At 47.1% G+C, this 19,364-nt stretch overlaps 2 protein-coding genes across 2 annotated transcripts in view; one reads left to right on the top strand and one right to left on the bottom strand.

Moving 5' to 3' along the window:
- EXOSC8 (exosome component 8) overlaps positions 1–1,280 on the bottom strand; it is a 116,177-nt gene extending 114,897 nt beyond the window's left edge. Inside the window, exon 1 of the mRNA XM_063951851.1 lies at positions 1,047–1,280. Within this exon, the coding sequence (XP_063807921.1) occupies positions 1,047–1,063 (17 nt within the window). The 5' untranslated portion in view covers positions 1,064–1,280. The remainder of the gene's footprint in view (positions 1–1,046) is intronic.
- An 818-nt stretch (positions 1,281–2,098) lies between these two features.
- ALG5 (ALG5 dolichyl-phosphate beta-glucosyltransferase) overlaps positions 2,099–19,364 on the top strand; it is a 137,894-nt gene continuing 120,628 nt past the window's right edge. The window contains exons 1-2 of the mRNA XM_063951850.1: positions 2,099–2,342; positions 5,751–5,922. Coding sequence (XP_063807920.1) covers positions 2,277–2,342; positions 5,751–5,922 — 238 coding nt within the window. The 5' untranslated portion in view covers positions 2,099–2,276. The remainder of the gene's footprint in view (positions 2,343–5,750; positions 5,923–19,364) is intronic.

Raw genomic sequence — 19,364 nt, 5'->3', positions numbered from 1 at the left:
CCAGCAGAACATACACAGGCACATTATGTTACACATATTACCACTGCCAGCACCACCAGCAGAACATACACAGGCACATTATGTTACACATATTACCACTGCCAGCACCACCAGCAGAACATACACAGGCACATTATGTTACACATATTACCACTGCCAGCACCACCAGCAGAACATACACAGGCACATTATGTTACACATATTACCACTGCCAGCACCACCAGCAGAACATACACAGGCACATTGTGTTACACATATTACCACTGCCAGCACCACCAGCAGAACATACACAGGCACATTGTGTTACACATATTACCACTGCCAGCACCACCAGCAGAACATACACAGGCACATTGTGTTACACATATTACCACTGCCAGCAACACCAGAGGATGCAGTCTCAGTAGTACTGTGCACATCAGTGACGTGCGGTGGGGTGAGGCAGAGACTTTCCTGTCATGTGCCAGATTTTTGACTGTATACAGTATATGAAAAATACAAAGAATTTGTTTGAAACATCTTCTTTCCATTAGTCTAATCATTTTTATAGTCAAAACTCTGGAGTAAAAGGTCTATGGCCTCACCTGCCTATCTTTTCTGCACATCTCTGATCAAAACTCACCAAATTTCCAGCAGTATATACTGCTGCACCTGTGTATACTGCCCACATGAACCCTTTGGCTCATATTGTGTGTCAATCTGCCTGTGGTGCTCAGCTAGACTGTGCCTCCTGAGCCATTTAGCTCACCATACGTCCCTGGTGCACATGTGGGTGCTAGACATATATATCACTGCCAGCACCACCAGAGGATCACAGGCTCAGTACTCTGCACATGTGAGTATTGCACATAATATCACAGGCTCAGTACTGTGCACACCTGGGTGTTTTATATTTAAACAATTGCCCGCAGCACCACCAGAAAATGCACAGGTTCAATACTGTGCACATGTGTGTGTTACAGATAATATCACTGCCAGCACCACCTGAGGATGCACATGCTCAGTACTTACTGCATAAGTGGGCGCTACTGTACATATAAACTCACTTGAATCCTGCAGCCATCCCCGACTCTCCAGCATGTGCCAGACGCGCGGTCTGTGGAGATTCCTGGTGGTGACAGTGAATCAGATGCACGTACAGCAGAGAAACCCGTATAGGCTGCAGCACGACAGAGAGAGGAAGTCACAGGAACATGTGCTGCAAACATGCCCCAAACATCCTATGGGCAGTGCAGACATCCATGTGAGCCCAGACCCCGCTATGCTCCCCCTGCTGGCCATACACAGGAACAGCATTCCCAGGATGAAATCTACACTTACTGCAGCCTATATTGACAGAGCTGCTTGTCCCATTGGGGCAGATGTATTAACCTGGAGAAGGCATAAGGAAGTGATAATCCAGTGATATGTGCAAGGTGATAAACACACCAGCCAATCGGCTCCTAACTGTTAATTTACATATTGGAGCTGATTGGCTGGTTCATTTATCACCTTGCACATATCACTGGTTTATCACTTCCTTATGCCTTCTCCAGGTTAATACATCTGCCCCATTGTTCGCTTCTAACACCAATAACATGTATAATTTTGAATGTCCAGGTATGTTTAAAAAAATAATAATAAAAATAATTGTCAGACCCATCAACAAGAACCATTTCAGTGTTATTATATTCTGCTCCTTCTTTTCCCAATTATTTGCCTTATGAAGTGTGGTGTTGTTATTATTATTATTATTATTATTATTATTATTATTATTATTATTATTATCAATATTCATAATAATAAATTAGAGAGAATGCATGCCAACCCCGCTCCGAGCAGCTGCCATACAGTTACTCCACAGGTGGCATCTGAAGTTACTGCATTGCACTGTAAAACACTGTTAATTAGTTATTATTTTATTGCGCTATAATACACAATATCATGGTCAGAATCAGCCTGCTGCCTGGACAGATGCCTCAGCTTGATTCCTCATATATTGAGTAAAGGAACATAGGCTGCTGGATGAAAGCAAAGGAGCGCAAGCAGCTGATTCTGGTAGGAGCGGCAATACATGTTGTGGCCATACGGTGGCGCTGCTCGGAGATCGTGTAGCTGCCGGCGTGAGAGCAGGAGAGACCCTTTCTTGGATCTGACACTGTCACTTCCGCATAGGTGTAGGAGTGCTATAGGTCCCGGCTTATGCAGCGCTTGTGTACAGCGTGTCCCGGAAGAGAGCAGTCACCGGCGGCTGCATACAGACAGTGCTGCAGGGAGACGGGGATGCAGCGGAGACCATGTACGGCTGCCTGTGTGACCTGCTCCAGCTGCTGGCTGCCCTGGCAGCTCTACTTCTGCTCCTGGTGAGGACCCTGCCAGCTGCATTACACTATACACAGTCTTCTTACTGGCTGTCATATCACTGGGGGGTCAGGCCAAAATCTCAGCATCACCCACAGCAGAGAAACTGAGTTCCTGCTCTGTGTTTTACAATTGCTGACTTTTATCTATATATTATTGGCAGAAGGACGACTTTTATGAGTGACCTATAGGGCTATTCATGAAGCAGAGATAGTGGAGAAGAACCACTCAGCTGCTATGTCTAATTTTATACAATGTACTTGATAAATGTTATTTTGAAGCTGATTGGTTGCCATGGGCAACTTCCCCATTAGCTCACTTCTCCAATCTTTTCACTGCTTCATGAATAGACCCCATATTTCTATGATGCCATTGCCGGGCACATCATATACTGAATTAAAGTTCCTGGTCTGTAGATTTGCAGAATTATATTGACGTTATAATCGCTCTCTTTCTTTTCGGAGTTATGTGGCAATACATCTGCCAGCCAATCACACTGCTTCACCATTGTGCTCCTTGAGAGTGTGACCGTTGGTCAATCCTGTGCACCTGCGGGAGGACCTGGAACATGTGACCTGCTGGGTGGTCTGGAAACTGGTCCAGTTATGTGCAGCCACCCACTAAGCAGTAGGGATGGCCATCAATGTGTTTGCCATCGATGGCGAAACTGTGAGTTGCCATCTATGGTCACCAATTTTGCTTGGCGGCTGTCGGGGGCCGAGCTATGCTCCGAGTCCCGGCACCTTGCAAAAAAAAATATATTTTTATTTATGCTGTGCCATCGATGGAGGGAAACCATCTGGTTCTCTCCAATCGATGGCAAAAGCATTTGACATCAGCCATCGATGATTAGGACTCATCGGTGGTCGATGGCCATCCCTACTAAGCAGAAATTTTTTTTTCTCCTAAGGCGGTGAAAACGGGTAAAATGTTCCACACACCATACCTTTGCCCGGTTGAAACTGGGCACACAAACTAGTTTATTATTATTATTTATAAGGCTGCACAATATGGGGTAAATGTATGAAAGGTCTATATAGGGAGGAAGAGGTATCAGCGCACATTATGTGTGCTGATACTGCTTCCCCCCCATGTATTAATGCGGCGGTGTGTACTCAGGCTTGTCATTATCGGCACTGCTATCTATAAGATAGGAGGACGATATACAGGGCAATGTATGAACGTTCAATGGCACTGACCGTTCCGACACCTGCAGGTGTCGATGCCTATACACCGCAGTCACAAACAGCGCTGTCCCTGGCTGTGGCATTTGGCGGCTCTGGGATGCGCAAGATTATGCGCAGTGGAGCCGGGCAGGGAGACGGCTCATCAGCACTAAGCTAATGTACTGTGTGCTCAGAAGGGCATTGCTGGAGGGGGGAAATCTCACTCCACCACTCTGGCAGACAGGCTGATGATACATCTTGCTGATGTTCCTGCTTCGCCTCAGTAATAAGCGAATATATATATATATATATATATATATATATATATATCGATCTGTGCTGCTACAATACATCTGCCCCTAAGTCTCTTTAAAGTGGACTTGTCCTCCCATAACAACATATATTCTTTTTCTTACAGGTGAATTATGATTTTACTATCTGTCTCAGCTACCGTAGATGTGTGTGTGTGTATATATATATCTACCTATATATATATATCTATCTCTATCTCTTTAGTAATGACAGATTTCGGCGTCAATCTGGGGACTTACATTTTTAAATGCAAAATAATTGCTGTCAATGCATGAAACCGTCCAGTTTAACTTTCCTCAGGACCTATTTTTTGTGTAGACGTTTGCTAAAAGCATATCAACTTTATACCCGAATATGTTTAAATAGCAAAGTAAAAACACTTGGCGCTACCATAAAGGATCTCTGACATGAACAAAGGAATGCTCACACACAGGGGGTCATTCAGAACCGACTGCACACTGCATTTTTTCGCAGCCGTGCGATCGGGTCTGAACTGCGCATGCGTGTGACCCGCAATGCGCAGGTGTGTCGGTCGCTGGCGACAGCTTGAACAAAGAAAGCGATCGCAAGAAGATTGACAGGCAGAAGGCGTTCGTAGGCGTCAACTCACCATTTTCTGGGAGTGTCCGGAAAAACACAGGCGTGCCCAGCCGTTCCGGAGGAGGATTCCTGACATCACCAGTGGCCCGGCTTGTCGCAGCGGCTGAGTAAGTCCTGGGCTGTGCAGTGAGCTGCACAAACTTTTGTTTATGCAGCTCACTGCACAGCCGATCGCACCCCTGCAAAGCGTTTACCCCTCCCCTGTAGGCGGCGATTACCTGGTCGCAGTAGTGCAAAAAATAGCCTCGTTACGACCAGGTCTGAATTAGGCCCCTAGACACCAATGGTCACAATGGTTTTATCAATTGTTTTTAATGTGAGTGCAATTGTCTATTAAAATTCTGTTTTATATAAAGTAGTATTGCACTATATATTTGTTCTTCTGAGCTTCCAGTTCTCCATTGTAGTATTGTTGAAGTGTGGAACCACGATCTATGAGGATGATATGCGCATTATATATGCATCTATGTGAGTGGAACCAATAAAAGGATCTGTAAAGGCCATTTATCATCTGGTGTTGCACTATTTTTATCTGTTTCAATTTAGAAAAATATGGGAGATAAACCCATTGTTCAGTAGGGTCTTATCGTATGACCATTGGTGTCTATGTGTGAGCATTCCTTTGTTCATGTAAGAGATCATTTTATGGTAGCGCCGAGTGTTTTCACTTTGTTTTGTCTATTTATCAGGTTTGTAGAGTCATGGTGAAGGCTTTTCTGATTACACAGACAGCTGCTGTATTTGTTGAGCGTGGTTTGGGGTACTTCTCTATGTTTAAATAGCACATGCCTGGGTTACCCATTAAAGAAGCATAACCTGCTTTAGTGCATCTTTACTGTATTTTTCATGAGTGAGAAAATATGCAACATATACTTCTGAATAGGAATATAGAGGTGAATATGAGCAATTACTCTCCTGGAACTTAGTTATTCTTGTAACAGTGCCAGTCATGTATCTGTAGCATCCAGTTTCAGGATGTATAATTCACAATGTGTGATGGCGCATCCAGAAGTTATTACGTAATGCAGTGTCACAAGGTGGAGTCAGCCTACATAGCCAGTGGTCATTTCTAAACTGTGTTCATATAAAACTTAAAATACTGACAAAGCAGTAGACATGTCACCTGCAGACTTGTGTCTTTATATAGTTGGAGGACTACAAACTTCAGTTATTGTGTTTGGAACGTAAATCAGCAAGTTAGTAATTGGTAAAAGCAAACGCAGGGCCTGAAACATGGTGGTGCGTACTTGTATTAGAAGCCTGTAGTATGTACCCTGCTCATTATGCTCTTATACTATGTTTTGATGTAAACCCTGAATGTTCTTTCCTCAGCTTGCAGTTGTAGCACATGTAACTGCCAAGAAAATGCCAAATCTGCATCGTCACGAGGCAGAAAAGTTCTTCATTGCCAGTAAAGGCGAAAAGAAACCATTCCCCAGTATTCATGACCAGCCGACGAAAGACCTGTCTGTCGTGGTGCCCGCATACAACGAAGAAGAACGGTGTAAGTGAGACAAGACATCATCTGTCACCGTATTTAATCACTACACCTCACTGTCTTTAATTGTTAGTGCTCCTCCAAGTGTCCGTAGCACCGTACTGGGAATAATTACAATAGTACACAAACAGGTCAATGTAAAAAGCTTCAAACAGACAGTACAAGGGGGAAATTAAACGGTGAGATATTTATACATCTGTGTGGGCATATGGAGCAAAGCTTGGAGAGAGATTAAAATACCATCCAGTCAGCTCCTGTAATGTAACTAAAAGACTAAATTGGATTCCGCACAGGTATATTACAAACAGTACTAGTACCAGTATATGTAAAATGTAATGGCAAAGTGCCACATTAAATTAGACGGGTGGAGCACCCAGAAGTCAGTAATAAATTACTGTACACCTCAAAGCAAAAAGAAGAAAGAAGACTTCTTTGTGGGCCCACTCTTGTTTCTATAAATTCCGTTGTCAGTATGAAGATATGAAAATTAAAACTTCACTTTTAATACAATAGCTTAAAATATAAATCTCCTACCACATATGGACATAACATACATATAACACAACAGTGATTAAAAAGGCGGTAGGACTGTAAATCGTCCGAAATATCTACTCCCTAATAATTGGGAAATTCCTGGCGGTATGAGGCCCCAAAAATGCAGTAAATAATATGGGCACCAAATCTTCAGCCTTGAAGATTAATACAGGTTGAGTATCCCATATCCAAATATTCCGAAATACGGAATATTCCGAAATACGGACTTTTTTGAGTGAGAGTGACATAGTGAAACCTTTGTTTTCTGTGGCTCAATGTACTCAAACTTTGTTTGAAACACAAAGTTATTAAAAATATTATATTAAATGACCTTCAGGCTGTGTGTATAAGGTGTATATGAAACATAAATGAATTGTGTGAATGTAGACACACTTTGTTTAATGCACAAAGTTATTAAAAATATTGGCTAAAATGACCTTCAGGTTGTGTGTATAAGGTGTATATGAAACATAAATGCATTCTGTGCTTAGACTTCGGTCCCATCACCATGATATCTCATTATGGGATGCAATTATTCCAAAATACGGAAAAATCCGATATCCAAAATACCTCTGGTCCCAAGCGTTTTGGATAAGGGATACTCAACCTGTAGAACCGATAGGTAATGGGAGTCGCAAAGAACAGATGAAAGAAAAAATGTGAATCTGCTTTCAACGTTAGACTGGAGTTGTTCATAGATTAACAACCTTTCTATTACGTCCTTGAGGATGTTGGGGACACCAAAAGAACCATGGGATATAGACTGATCCGCAGGAGACATGGGCACTTTAAGACTTTCAAAGGGGGCGTGACCTGACTCCTCCCTCTATATCCCTCCCCAGACTCAGTTTAGAAAATGTGCCCTGCGAGATGGAGGCACTCGGGGGAGCTCCTAGAGTTTCTCTGAAAAGACTTAATGTTGGGTTTTTTATTTTGGGGAGATCTGCTGGCTACAGTCTCCCTGCTTCGTGGGAAAGAGGGGAGAGCAGTCTAGACCCACTTCTAATGAGTTTCAGGGCTCTGCTGCTGCTGACAGGATGCCTTTAGCACCTGAGGGGAGATGGATGCCGGGCTCTCCTGGATGCTCCCTCCCACAGCCTGCCGTCACCCCCTCTTCAAAGCCAGAAGTCAGAAGACAGGTGAGTATAAGAAGAAAAGAAGACTTCTCTTCAGTGGACGGCATATAGAGGTACCGCGCAGCATGATTTGCTCAGTGCGCGCCAGGCTCCCGGACTGTACACACCGCTGGGTGCAGGGCGCTGGGGGGGCGCCCTGGGGAGCTAAAAATACCTCATAAATAAGGCTGGCATATCTGTACAGTGCCCTGGCACTGCCCGCAAACCCCCGCCAGGATAAACATGTAAAAATAAGCGGGAAGAAGCGCGCCATGTTGGGGGCGGGGCTTCTTCCTCCAGGCTCACTCGGCGCCATTTCCTCCTCCAAGCAGCAGCGCTGGTCCTTCCTCACAGCAGACAAGTACCAGGGGCTATAAAAACGAGGGGGGGGCAGACTATTTCTATACAGATATATAGCGCTGTAGTTCTGTGACACTTGAGGGTGTTTTCAGACCTGCACTTTGGCGCTGGGGTGTGAGCTGGCTCCTTTCCTTTTGTTCCCTCACAGGCTTTTCTTTGGGTGCTGTTAGGGAGACAACATGTCTGAGGCAGAATTTTCCTCTAAAGGGGATAATTTATTGGGGACACCAAATATTTTGGGGGTCCTGTCGGCACCACCGACTGCTGATTGGTTAACTGCTTTAAATGCTTTAAATGCTAATGTTACTGTTAAATCAAAAGTTTACTGAATCTGACTCTCAACTGCAGATTTGGAAGAAATCAGTAGATGACGCTTTATTTCAAGGGTCACTGAAACGTAGTGTTGACCAATTAGATGACACAGATACCGACACGGACTCTGATACCGGTGCCGATTATGCTGATTCTAGGTTAGATCCTAAATTGGCTAAGAGCATTCAATATATGATTGTGGCTGTCAAAGACATATATTACGTATTGACGAGGACCCCTTTACACCAGAAACGAGGGTCCTTATTTACAAAGAAAAGAGACGCTCGGTTTCTTTTCCTCCTTGTTTTGAACTAAATTACCTTTTTGATGGCATTTGGAATACACCTGATAGGAAATTTCTCATTCCTAATAGGATCAAGGTGGCATACCCCTTTCCCACATCGGATAGGGATAAGTGGGAAATACCACCCACAGTAGACAAAGCCCTAGCACGCTTGTCTAAACAGGTAGCGCTCCCTGCGGCTCAGTCGACGACTCTTGAGGAGCCGGCTGATCGTAAGCAGGAGGCTACTTTAAAAGCTATTTTTACTACCACGGGGACGCAGCTTAGACCGCTTATTGCGTCAGCGTGGGTTAGTAGCACCATTGAAAAATGGGCGGATTTAGATACTCTGGATAGGGATAGCATCCTAGTGACGCTTGGTTATATCAGGGACGCGGCTGCGTACTTGAAGGAGGCTGCCAGAGATGCTGGCCTCCTGAGGGCTAAGGCTAATGCTATGTCAGTTACGGCTAGGCGTGCGCTATGGACTCATCAATGGAATGCTGACGCTGATTCCAAGAAAAATATGGAGTCCCTTCCCTTTAAGGGTGGGGAACTGTTTGGTGACGGCCTTGCTGATTTAGTATCAGCGGCCACAGCGGGTAAATCTACTTATTTACCTAATGCTCCTGCGCAACAGAAGAAACCGCACTATCAAATGCAGTCCTTTCGGCCCAATAAATATAGAAAAGGCCGAGGTAACGTCTTCCTCGCTACCAGAGGTAGAGGAAGGGGCAAGAGAACTCCCGCCTCCTCGAGTTCACAAGAGCAGAAGTCCTCCCCGGCTTCTGCCAAATCCACCACATGACGCCGGGTCTCCCTTACAGGAGACCGCACCGGTGGGGGCACGTCTAAGGCTTTTCAGTCAGGTTTGGGTTCGCTCGGACTTGGACCCTTGGGTGTTACAAATTGTGACCCAAGGGTACAAACTGAAATTCCAAGATGTTCTCCCTCGCCGTTTTTTCAAATCACCCTTACCAGTTTCGCTTCCAGACAGAGTTCTAGTCTGTGGAGCAATACAAAAATTATGTCAAAATCAGGTTGATATCCCGGTCCCCCGGGCGCAACAAGGGGAAGGGTTTTATTCAAGCCTATTTGTAGTGCCGAAACCGGATGGCTCGGTACGACCAATCCTCAACCTAAAATCTCTAAATTTTTTCCTGAAGAAATTCAAGATGGAGTCTCTCCGAGCGGTGATCTCCAGCCTGGAGGAGGGGGAATTCATGGTGTCTTTGGACATAAAGGATGCCTACCTTCATGTTCCCATTTGTTTCAGTGGGACCTGTTGGACAAATGGTCCGGATCCCACCTTCATATGCACCGGAGGATAGTTCTATCCCCCAACACCAGAATCTCACTCCTGTGGTGGCTACACAGCTCTCACCTCTTGGAAGGACGCAGATTCGGGATCCAAGACTGGATCCTAGTGACCATGGATGCAAGTCTCCGGGGTTGGGGAGCAGTCACACAAGGGGTGACCTTCCAAGGAAGATGGTCAAGTCAGGAAACTCTTCTTCACATAAATGTGCTGGAGTTGAGGGCCATTTACAACGGCCTTCTACAAGCGGAGCATCTTCTTCGAAACCGGCCTGTCCTGATCCAATCGGACAATGTGACAGCAGTAGCGTACATAAACCGCTAAGGCGGCACAAAGAGCAGAACAGCAATGGCAGAAGCCACAAAGATTCTTCGCTGGGCAGAGACTCGGGTAAGCGCTCTGTCGGCAATTTTCCTTCCGGGAGTGGACAACTGGGAAGCAGACTTCCTCAGCAGACACGATCTACATACAGGAGAGTGGAGCCTCCATCAGGAGGTCTTCTCCCTACTAATGAATCTATGGGGGGTTCCCCACATAGACATGATGGCGTCCCGCCACAACAAAAAACTACTAAAGTATTGTTCCCGGTCCAGGTACCCTCAGGCGGCGGCAGTGGATGCACTGACGTCACCTTGGGTGTATCCGTCGGTGTACGTTTTCCCTCCGCTTCCTCTCATTCCAAATAAGAGCCCTTATTTGATCTTCCATGAAGATAGGGCAGAATTGAGAACTCAGCAACAATTTCTGCCAAAGGTGGTTTCCTCTTTTCATATTAACCAACCTATTGTGGTGCCAGTGGCTACTGGCACTTTGGCTGAGGAAAAGTCTCTGGATGTCGTCAGAGCTTTGAAAATTTACGTTGCCAGAACGGCTCCAGTTAGAAAAACAGAATCTCTGTTTGTGCTATATTCTCCCAATAAACTTGGGTATCCTGCTTCCAAGCACACCATTGCCCGCTGGATGTGTCACACGATTCAGCAGGCACATTCCACGGCAAGTTTGCAGTTACCTAAATCGGTAAAACCCCATTCCACTAGGAAGGTGGGCTCGTCCTGGGCGGCTGCCCGGGGTGTCTCGGCATTACAACTTTACATAGCTGCTGCTTGGTCGGGGTCAAACACGTTTGCTAAGTTTTACAAGTTTGATACCTTGGCCGATGAGGACCTAAAGTTTGGTCAATCGGTGCTGCAGAGTCATCCGCACTCTCCCGCCCGGTATAGAGCTTTGATATAATCCCATGGTTCTTTTGGTGTCCCCAACATCCTCAAGGACGTAATAGAAAACAGGATTTTAATACCTACCGGTAAATCCTTTTCTATAAGTCCGTAGAGGATGTTGGGCGCCCGTCCCAGTGCGTACTGTATCTGCAGTTTAGTTCAGGTTACACACAGGTTGTGTTATGGTTTCATCAGCTTGTTGCTGAATTTTGTTCATGTCCGTTGGCATGTGTTCAGTTGAATGCCATGTTATTCGGCATGTTTATGGCGTGAGCTGGTATGATGCTCACCTTGTTTGTTAATTCCTTTCCTCAAAATGTCCATCTCTCCGGGCACAGTTCCAAACTGAGTCTGGGGAGGGATATAGAGGGAGGAGCCAGGTCACGCCCCCTTTGAAAGTCTTAAAGTGCCCATGTCTCCTGCGGATCCGTCTATATCCCATGGTTCTTTTGGTGTCCCCAACATCCTCTACGGACTTATAGAAAAGGATTTACCAGTAGGTATTAAAATCCTGTTATTGTACCGAGTCTTCCCTGGTGGTCACCCGCCAGGTACTACCCCCGCCCTCAACTGTTTAGCTTCCAATATCAGATGAGATTGGGCACAAGCATTGATCTATGATAGTAGGTTAAGAGTGTTGGCATGCATCCATCTCCCGAATCATTGATGAGAGTTCAGAAGGAAGTAATAAAGAATGGAGAAGAGGATCTGCTGTTCGTGTTAGATGGTGACCAAATAACCCACCAGTTGGAAAACTGCCGTGGGAGAGCGTCCCCCAAATCACCAATGAGAGTCCTGAAGCAGAAAAGTAGGTCTGCTAAAAATTGGCGTCCCTATAACTAATGAATATATAAGCTATGTGTATATGTAGATATTTCGAACGATTTACAGTCCTATTGCCTTTTTAATCACTGTTGTGTTATATGTATGTTATGTCTATATGTGGTAGGAGATTTATATTTTCTCTGACGTCCTAGTGGATGCTGGGAACTCCGTAAGGACCATGGGGAATAGCGGCTCCGCAGGAGACTGGGCACAAAAGTAAAGCTTTAGGACTACCTTGTGTGCACTGGCTCCTCCCCCTATGACCCTCCTCCAAGCCTCAGTTAGATTTTTGTGCCCGGCTGAGAAGGGTGCACACTAGGGGCTCTCCTGAGCTTCTTAGTGAAAGTTTAGTTTTAGGTTTTTTATTTTCAGTGAGACCTGCTGGCAACAGGCTCACTGCATCGAGGGACTAAGGGGAGAAGAAGCGAACCTGCCTGCTTGCAGCCAGCTTGGGCTTCTTAGGCTACTGGACACCATTAGCTCCAGAGGGACCGAACACAGGCCCAGCCTCGGAGCTCGGTCCCAGAGCCGCGCCGCCGTCCCCTTACAGAGCCAGAAGCAAGAAGAGGTCCGGAAAAATCGGCGGCAGAAGACATCAGTCTTCAACAAGGTAGCGCGCAGCACTGCAGCTGTGCGCCATTGTTACTCAGGCACACTTCACACTTCGGTCACTGAGGGTGCAGGGCGCTAGGGGGGGCGCCCTGAGCAGCAATGTAAACACCTTGGCTGGCATAAATACACCACATATAACCCCCAGGGCTATATGGATGTATTTTAACCCCTGCCAGAACTCACCAAAAAGCGGGAGAAAAGGCCGCCGAGAAGGGGGCGGAGCCTATCTCCTCAGCACACGGGCGCCATTTTCCATCACAGCTCCGCTGGAAGGACGTCTCCCTGACTCTCCCCTGCAGTCCTGCACTACAGAAAAGGGTAAAAAAGAGAGGGGGGCACTAATTTGGCGCAGTTTTAATACTAACAGCAGCTATAAAGGGAAAAGCACATTTTATAGTGGTATTCTTGTCTATATATAGCGCTCTGGTGTGTGCTGGCATACTCTCCCTCTGTCTCCCCAAAGGGCTAGTGGGGTCCTGTCCTCTATCAGAGCATTCCCTGTGTGTGTGCGGTGTGTCGGTACGATTGTGTCGACATGTTTGAGGAGGAAAATGAGATGGAGGCGGAGCAATTGCCTATTATATAGTTGTCACCCCCTACGGAGTCGACACCTGAGTGGATGAGCTTATGGAAGGAATTGCGTGACAGTGTCAGCTCTTTACGACAGACAGTTGACGACATGAGACAGCCGGCTACTCAGCTTGTGCCTGTCCAGGGGTCTCAAACGCCATCAGGGGCTTTAAAACGCCCGTTACCTCAAATGGCAGACACAGACACGGATACTGACTCCAGTGTCGATGATGAGGAGACAAACGTGACTTCCACTAGGGCCACACGTTACATGATTGAAGCAATGAAAAATGTATTGCATATCTCTGATAATACAAGTACCACTAAAAAGGGTATTATGTTTGGTGAGAAAAAACTGCCTGTAGTTTTTCCTGTGTCCGAGGAATTAAATGAAGTGTGCGATGAGGCGTGGGTTTCCCCCGATAAAAAACTGATAATTCCTAAAAGGTTATTGGCATCGTACCCTTTCCCGCCAGAGGATAGGGCACGTTGGGAAACACCCCCTAGGGTGGATAAAGCGCTCACACGCTTGTCTAAACAGGTAGCACTACCCTCTCCTGATACGGCCGCCCTAAAGGAACCTGCCGATAGAAAGCTGGAGAATATCCTAAAATGTATATACACTCACACGGGTGTTATACTGCGACCAGCAATCGCCTCAGCCTGGATGTGCAGTGCGGGCCTGGCGTGGTCGGATTCCCTGACTGAAAATATTGATACCCTAGATAGGGACAGTATATTACTGACTATAGAGCATTTGAAGGATGCATTTCTATATATGCGTGATGCACAGAGGGATATTTGCCGACTGGCATCAAGAGTTAGCGCGCTGTCCATTTCTGCAAGAAGAGGTTTATGGACGCGGCAGTGGTCAGGTGATGCGGATTCTAAAAGGCACATGGAAGTATTGCCTTATAAGGGGGAGGAGTTATTTGGGGTAGGTCTATCAGACCTGGTAGCCACGGCAACTGCTGGAAAATCCACATTTTTACCCCAGGTAGCTTCTCAACCTAAGAAGACGCCGTATTATCAGGCGCAGTCCTTTCGGCCCCATAAGGGCAAGCGGGCAAAAGGCGCCTCATTTCTGCCCCGTGGCAGAGGGAGAGGAAAAAGGCTGCAGCAAACAGCCAGTTCCCAGGAACAAAAGCCCTCTCCCGCCTCCGCAAAGTCCTGAGCATGACGCTGGGGCTTTACAAGCGGACTCAGGCACAGTGGGGGCCCGTCTCAAGAAATTCGAGACGTCTCCCTCTCGCCGTTTCCTAAAGGCTGCTTTACCGACGTCTCCCTCAGACAGGGAGGCAGTATTGCAAGCCATTCACATGCTGTATTCCCAGCAGGTGATAATCAAGGTACCCCTCCTGCAACAGGGAAAGGGGTACTATTCCACACTATTGTGGTACCGAAGCCGGACGGCTCGGTGAGACCAATTTTAAATCTAAAATCCTTGAACACTTGCATACAAAGGTTCAAATTCAAGATGGAGTCACTCAGAGCAGTGATTGCAAACCTGGAAGAAGGGGACTATATGGTCTCTCTGGACATCAAAGATGCTTACCTACATGTCCCAATTTACCTTTCTCACCAAGGGTACCTCAGGTTTGTGGTACAGAACGGTCACTATCAGTTTCAGACGCTGCCGTTTGGATTGTCCACGGCACCCCGGGTCTTTAACAAGGTAAGGGCCGAAATGATGATACTCCTTCGAAAGAAGGGAGTTTTAGTTATCCCTTACTTGGACGATATCCTGATAAGGGCAAGATCCAGGGAACATTTGGAAGTCGGGGTAGCACTATCTCAGATAGTGCTGCGGCAGCACGGTTGGATTCTCAATATTCCAAAATCGCAGCTGATCCCGACGACACGCCTTCTATTCCTAGGGATGATCCTGGACACAGTCCAGAAAAAGGTGTTTCTCCCGGAGGAGAAAGCCAGGGAGTTATCCGAACTAGTCAGAAACCTCCTAAAACCAGGCCAAGTGTCAGTGCATCAGTGCACAAGGGTCCTGGGAAAAAGGGTGGCTTCCTACGAAGCAATTCCATTCGGCAGATTCCACGCAAGAACTTTCCAGTGGGACCTGCTGGACAAATGGTCCGGATCGCGTCTTCAGATGCATCAGCGGATAACCCTGTCACCAAAGACAAGGGTGTCTCTCCTGTGGTGGTTGCAGAGTGCTCATCTTCTAGAGGGCCGCAGATTCAGCATTCAGGACTGGGTCCTGGTGACCACGGATGCCAGCCTGCGAGGCTGGGGAGCAGTCACACAGGGAAGAAATTTCCAGGGCTTGTGGTCAAGCCTGGAGACATCACTTCATATAAATATTTTGGAGCTAAGGGCCATTTACAATGCCCTAAGCCAAGCAAGACCTCTGCTTCAAGGTCAGCCGGTGCTGATCCAGTCGGACAACATCACGGCAGTCGCCCACGTAAACAGACAGGGCGGCACAAGAAGCAGGAGGGCAATGGCATAAGCTGCAAGGATTTTTCGCTGGGCGGAAAATCATGTGATAGCATTGTCAGCAGTGTTCATTCCGGGAGTGGACAACTGGGAAGCAGACTTCCTCAGCAGGCACGACCTCCACCCGGGAGAGTGGAGACTTCACCCAGAAGTCTTCCACATGATTGTAAACCATTGGGAAAAACCAAAGGTGGACATGATGGCGTCCCGCCTAAACAAAAAATTGGACAGGTATTGCGCCAGGTCAAGGGACCCTCAGGCAATAGCTGTGGACGCTCTGGTAACACCGTGGGTGTACCAGTCAGTGTATGTGTTCCCTCCTCTTCCTCTCATACCAAAAGTACTGAGAATTATAAGACGGAGGGAAGTAAGAACTATACTCGTGGCTCCGGATTGGCCAAGAAGGACTTGGTACCCGGAACTTCAAGAGATGCTCACGGAGGACCCGTGGCCTCTACCTCTAAGAAGGGACCTGCTCCAGCAAGGACCCTGTCTATTCCAAGACTTACCGCTGCTGCGTTTGACGGCAGGGCGGTTGAACGCCGGATCCTGAAGGAAAAAGGCATTCCGGATGAAGTCATCCCTACCCTGATCAAGCCAGGAAGGATGTAACCGCAAAGCATTATCACCGCATTTGGCGAAAAGATGTTGCGTGGTGCGAGGCCAGTAAGGCCCCGATGGAGGAATTTCAACTAGGTCGATTCCTGCATTTCCTGTAAACAGGAGTGTCTATGGGCCTAAAATTGGGGTCCATTAAGGTTCAAATTTCGGCCCTGTCAATTTTCTTCCAGAAAGAACTAGCTTCAGTTCCTGAAGTTCAGACGTTTGTAAAAGGGGTACTGCATATACAGCCTCCTTTTGTGCCTCCAGTGGCACCTTGGGATCTCAATGTAGTTTTGGGGTTCCTAAAGTCACATTGGTTTGAACCACTTGAATCTGTGGAGTTAAAATATCTCACATGGAAAGTGGTCATGTTGTTGGCCCTGGCCTCGGCCAGGCGCGTGTCAGAATTGGCGGGCTTTATCCTGTAAAAGCCCTTATCTGATCTTCCATTCAGACAGGGCGGAATTGAGGACTCGTCCTCATTTTCTCCCTAAGGTGGTTTCAGTGTTTCATCTGAACCAACCTATTGTGGTACCTGCGGCTACTAGTGACTTGGAGGACTCCAAGTTGTTGGACGTAGTCAGGGCCTTGAAAATATATGTTTCCAGGACGGCTGGAGTCAGGAAATCTGACTCGCTGTTTATCCTGTATGCACCCAACAAGCTGGGTGCTCCTGCTTCTAAGCAGACTATTGCTCGTTGGATTTGTAGTACAATTCAGCTTGCACATTCTGTGGCAGGCCTGCCACAGCCAAAATCTGTAAAAGCCCATTCCACAAGGAAGGTGGGCTCATCTTGGGCGGCTGCCCGAGGGGTCTCGGCGTTACAACTTTGCCGAGCAGCTACTTGGTCAGGGGCAAACACGTTTGCTAAATTCTACAAATTTGATACCCTGGCTGAGGAGGACCTGGAGTTCTCTCATTCGGTGCTGCAGAGTCATCCGCACTCTCCCGCCCGTTTGGGAGCTTTGGTGTAATCCCCATGGTCCTTACGGAGTTCCCAGCATCCACTAGGACGTCAGAGAAAATAAGAATTTACTTACCGATAATTCTATTTCTCGTAGTCCGTAGTGGATGCTGGGCGCCCATCCCAAGTGCGGATTGTCTGCAATACTTGTACATAGTTATTGTTACAAAAATCGGGTTATTATTGTTGTGAGCCATCTTTCCAGAGGCTCCTCTGTTATCATGCTGTTAACTGGGTTCAGATCACAGGTTATACGGTGTGATTGGTGTGGCTGGTATGAGTCTTACCCGGGATTCAAAATCCTTCCTTATTGTGTACGCTCGTCCGGGCACAGTATCCTAACTGAGGCTTGGAGGAGGGTCATAGGGGGAGGAGCCAGTGCACACCAGGTAGTCCTAAAGCTTTACTTTTGTGCCCAGTCTCCTGCGGAGCCGCTATTCCCCATGGTCCTTACGGAGTTCCCAGCATCCACTACGGACTACGAGAAATAGAATTATCGGTAAGTAAATTCTTATTTTAAGCTCTTGTATTAAAAGTGAAGCTTTAATTTTCATGTCTTCATACTGCCAACGGAATTTATAGAAACAAGAGTGCGCCCACAAAGAAGAAGTCTGTCTTCTTTTTGCTTTAAGCTTCTGTAATGTTTTGATGCTTTGATGCATATACCTTTAAATGAGTGACCGTTAAACACTAGCACTCAGTGACCCAGTGCCCAGGGACGGATGTACAGAAAGGATCTGAGTCATTGAGTGTGAATGGGGGTGCACTGGAGATGGGAATAGAGCAGAGCGTGAGCAAGATGGTAGTGTGACCTGCTCATGCAAGCTTACAGTCTGAAGCTGGGTACACGCTTGTCCAGTCAGGTTCTAAAAATACGGAAACAAAACAAGTAGGGGTCCCCCCTATTTTTAGAACCAGTACCAGTCTCCACTAGCAAGGGGGTAATGCCACAGCCAGGGGACACACTTGACGGGGTCCCATGGCCAAAGCATTCATCCCCCTCCTAACTAGTCAGCCCAGGCCGGGGATTCCTGGGGAAGTGGCTGCAACAGGGTTTGGAGCGCAGGGGTACATAGTGCGGCGCCCTGAGCCAGTGCCTACACCCTACACTGAGCTCTTCAGCCTGTCAGGGTCCCGGGATCACTGCCAGCATAAATTCTCATGAGGAGCAGGAAGACAGCGCCATTAAGGGGGCAGAGCTTCTTCACAGAGCGGACCCAGCAGCGTTCTGCGCCATTTTCCTGCCTTCAGAAACGCTGTCAGTAAAGTGCAGTCCCTCCAGAGCAACTCCAGCTATCTCTTACGTTACCAGGGGGTTGTAGAAGGGGGGGAGGCTGTGTAACCTATTAAGGTACACAGTCAGCACTGGTTTGGGGTCTCCCTATACCTTGAAAGGGCTGTGTGTGGGTTGGCTCCAATCTCTGTGTCTCTCTTGCCATTCTTGGGGATGAAACTCTGTCTAGCCTCCCCTGTATGTGTGTGGAGTGTTTGGGGTCTCCATTTAGCTATGCCTAGGGACTCTGTGTCATATGCTGCAGAGAATATGTCCTCTCAGGATGATCTCATTCCATGTAATCAGGATTTCACTGTTTTAGCGCAGATACCAGCAAGGGAGTCTGAATGGTTATTCTCTATCAAATCTATGATTTCTACTAGGGTTGCACAGAATGAATCTGCAACTCAGGTTTTACAGAACTCTATGGCAGTTTGGTCCAGTTCTGTTACCGCGGAGCCCCCCTCTGTAGGTTTCCACAAGCGTGCTTTTGCACAAATTATGCAGGATGACATGGATACCGACTCTAACACGGCAGACGGTGATGGGGATGTGCTCAGGGATGCCGCATCTCTTGCTAAAGGGGTGCAGTTGATAATAAAGGCTATAAGGGATGTGTTAAATATTGCAGATACAACACCTGAGCAGGTTGAGGAGGCTTACTTCACTGACAATAAGAGAGCCTCGCTAACCTTCCCTGCGTTCAAAGAATTAAATGCTATTTCTCTAACGTCCTAGTGGATGCTGGGGACTCCGAAAGGACCATGGGGAATAGCGGCTCCGCAGGAGACTGGGCACAAAAGTAAAAAGCTTTAGGACTACCTGGTGTGCACTGGCTCCTCCCCCTATGACCCTCCTCCAAGCCTCAGTTAGATTTTTGTGCCCGAACGAGACGGGTGCAGGCTAAGGGGCTCTCCTGAGCTGCTTAGTGTAAAAGTTTAAAGTAGGTTTTTTATTTTCAGTGAGACCTGCTGGCAACAGGCTCTCTGCACCGAGGGACTAAGGGG

This window comes from Pseudophryne corroboree, chromosome 2 (genome assembly GCF_028390025.1).
Source record: "Pseudophryne corroboree isolate aPseCor3 chromosome 2, aPseCor3.hap2, whole genome shotgun sequence".
Taxonomy (NCBI): domain Eukaryota; kingdom Metazoa; phylum Chordata; class Amphibia; order Anura; family Myobatrachidae; genus Pseudophryne; species Pseudophryne corroboree.
This window is presented reverse-complemented; position numbering and strand designations above follow the sequence as displayed.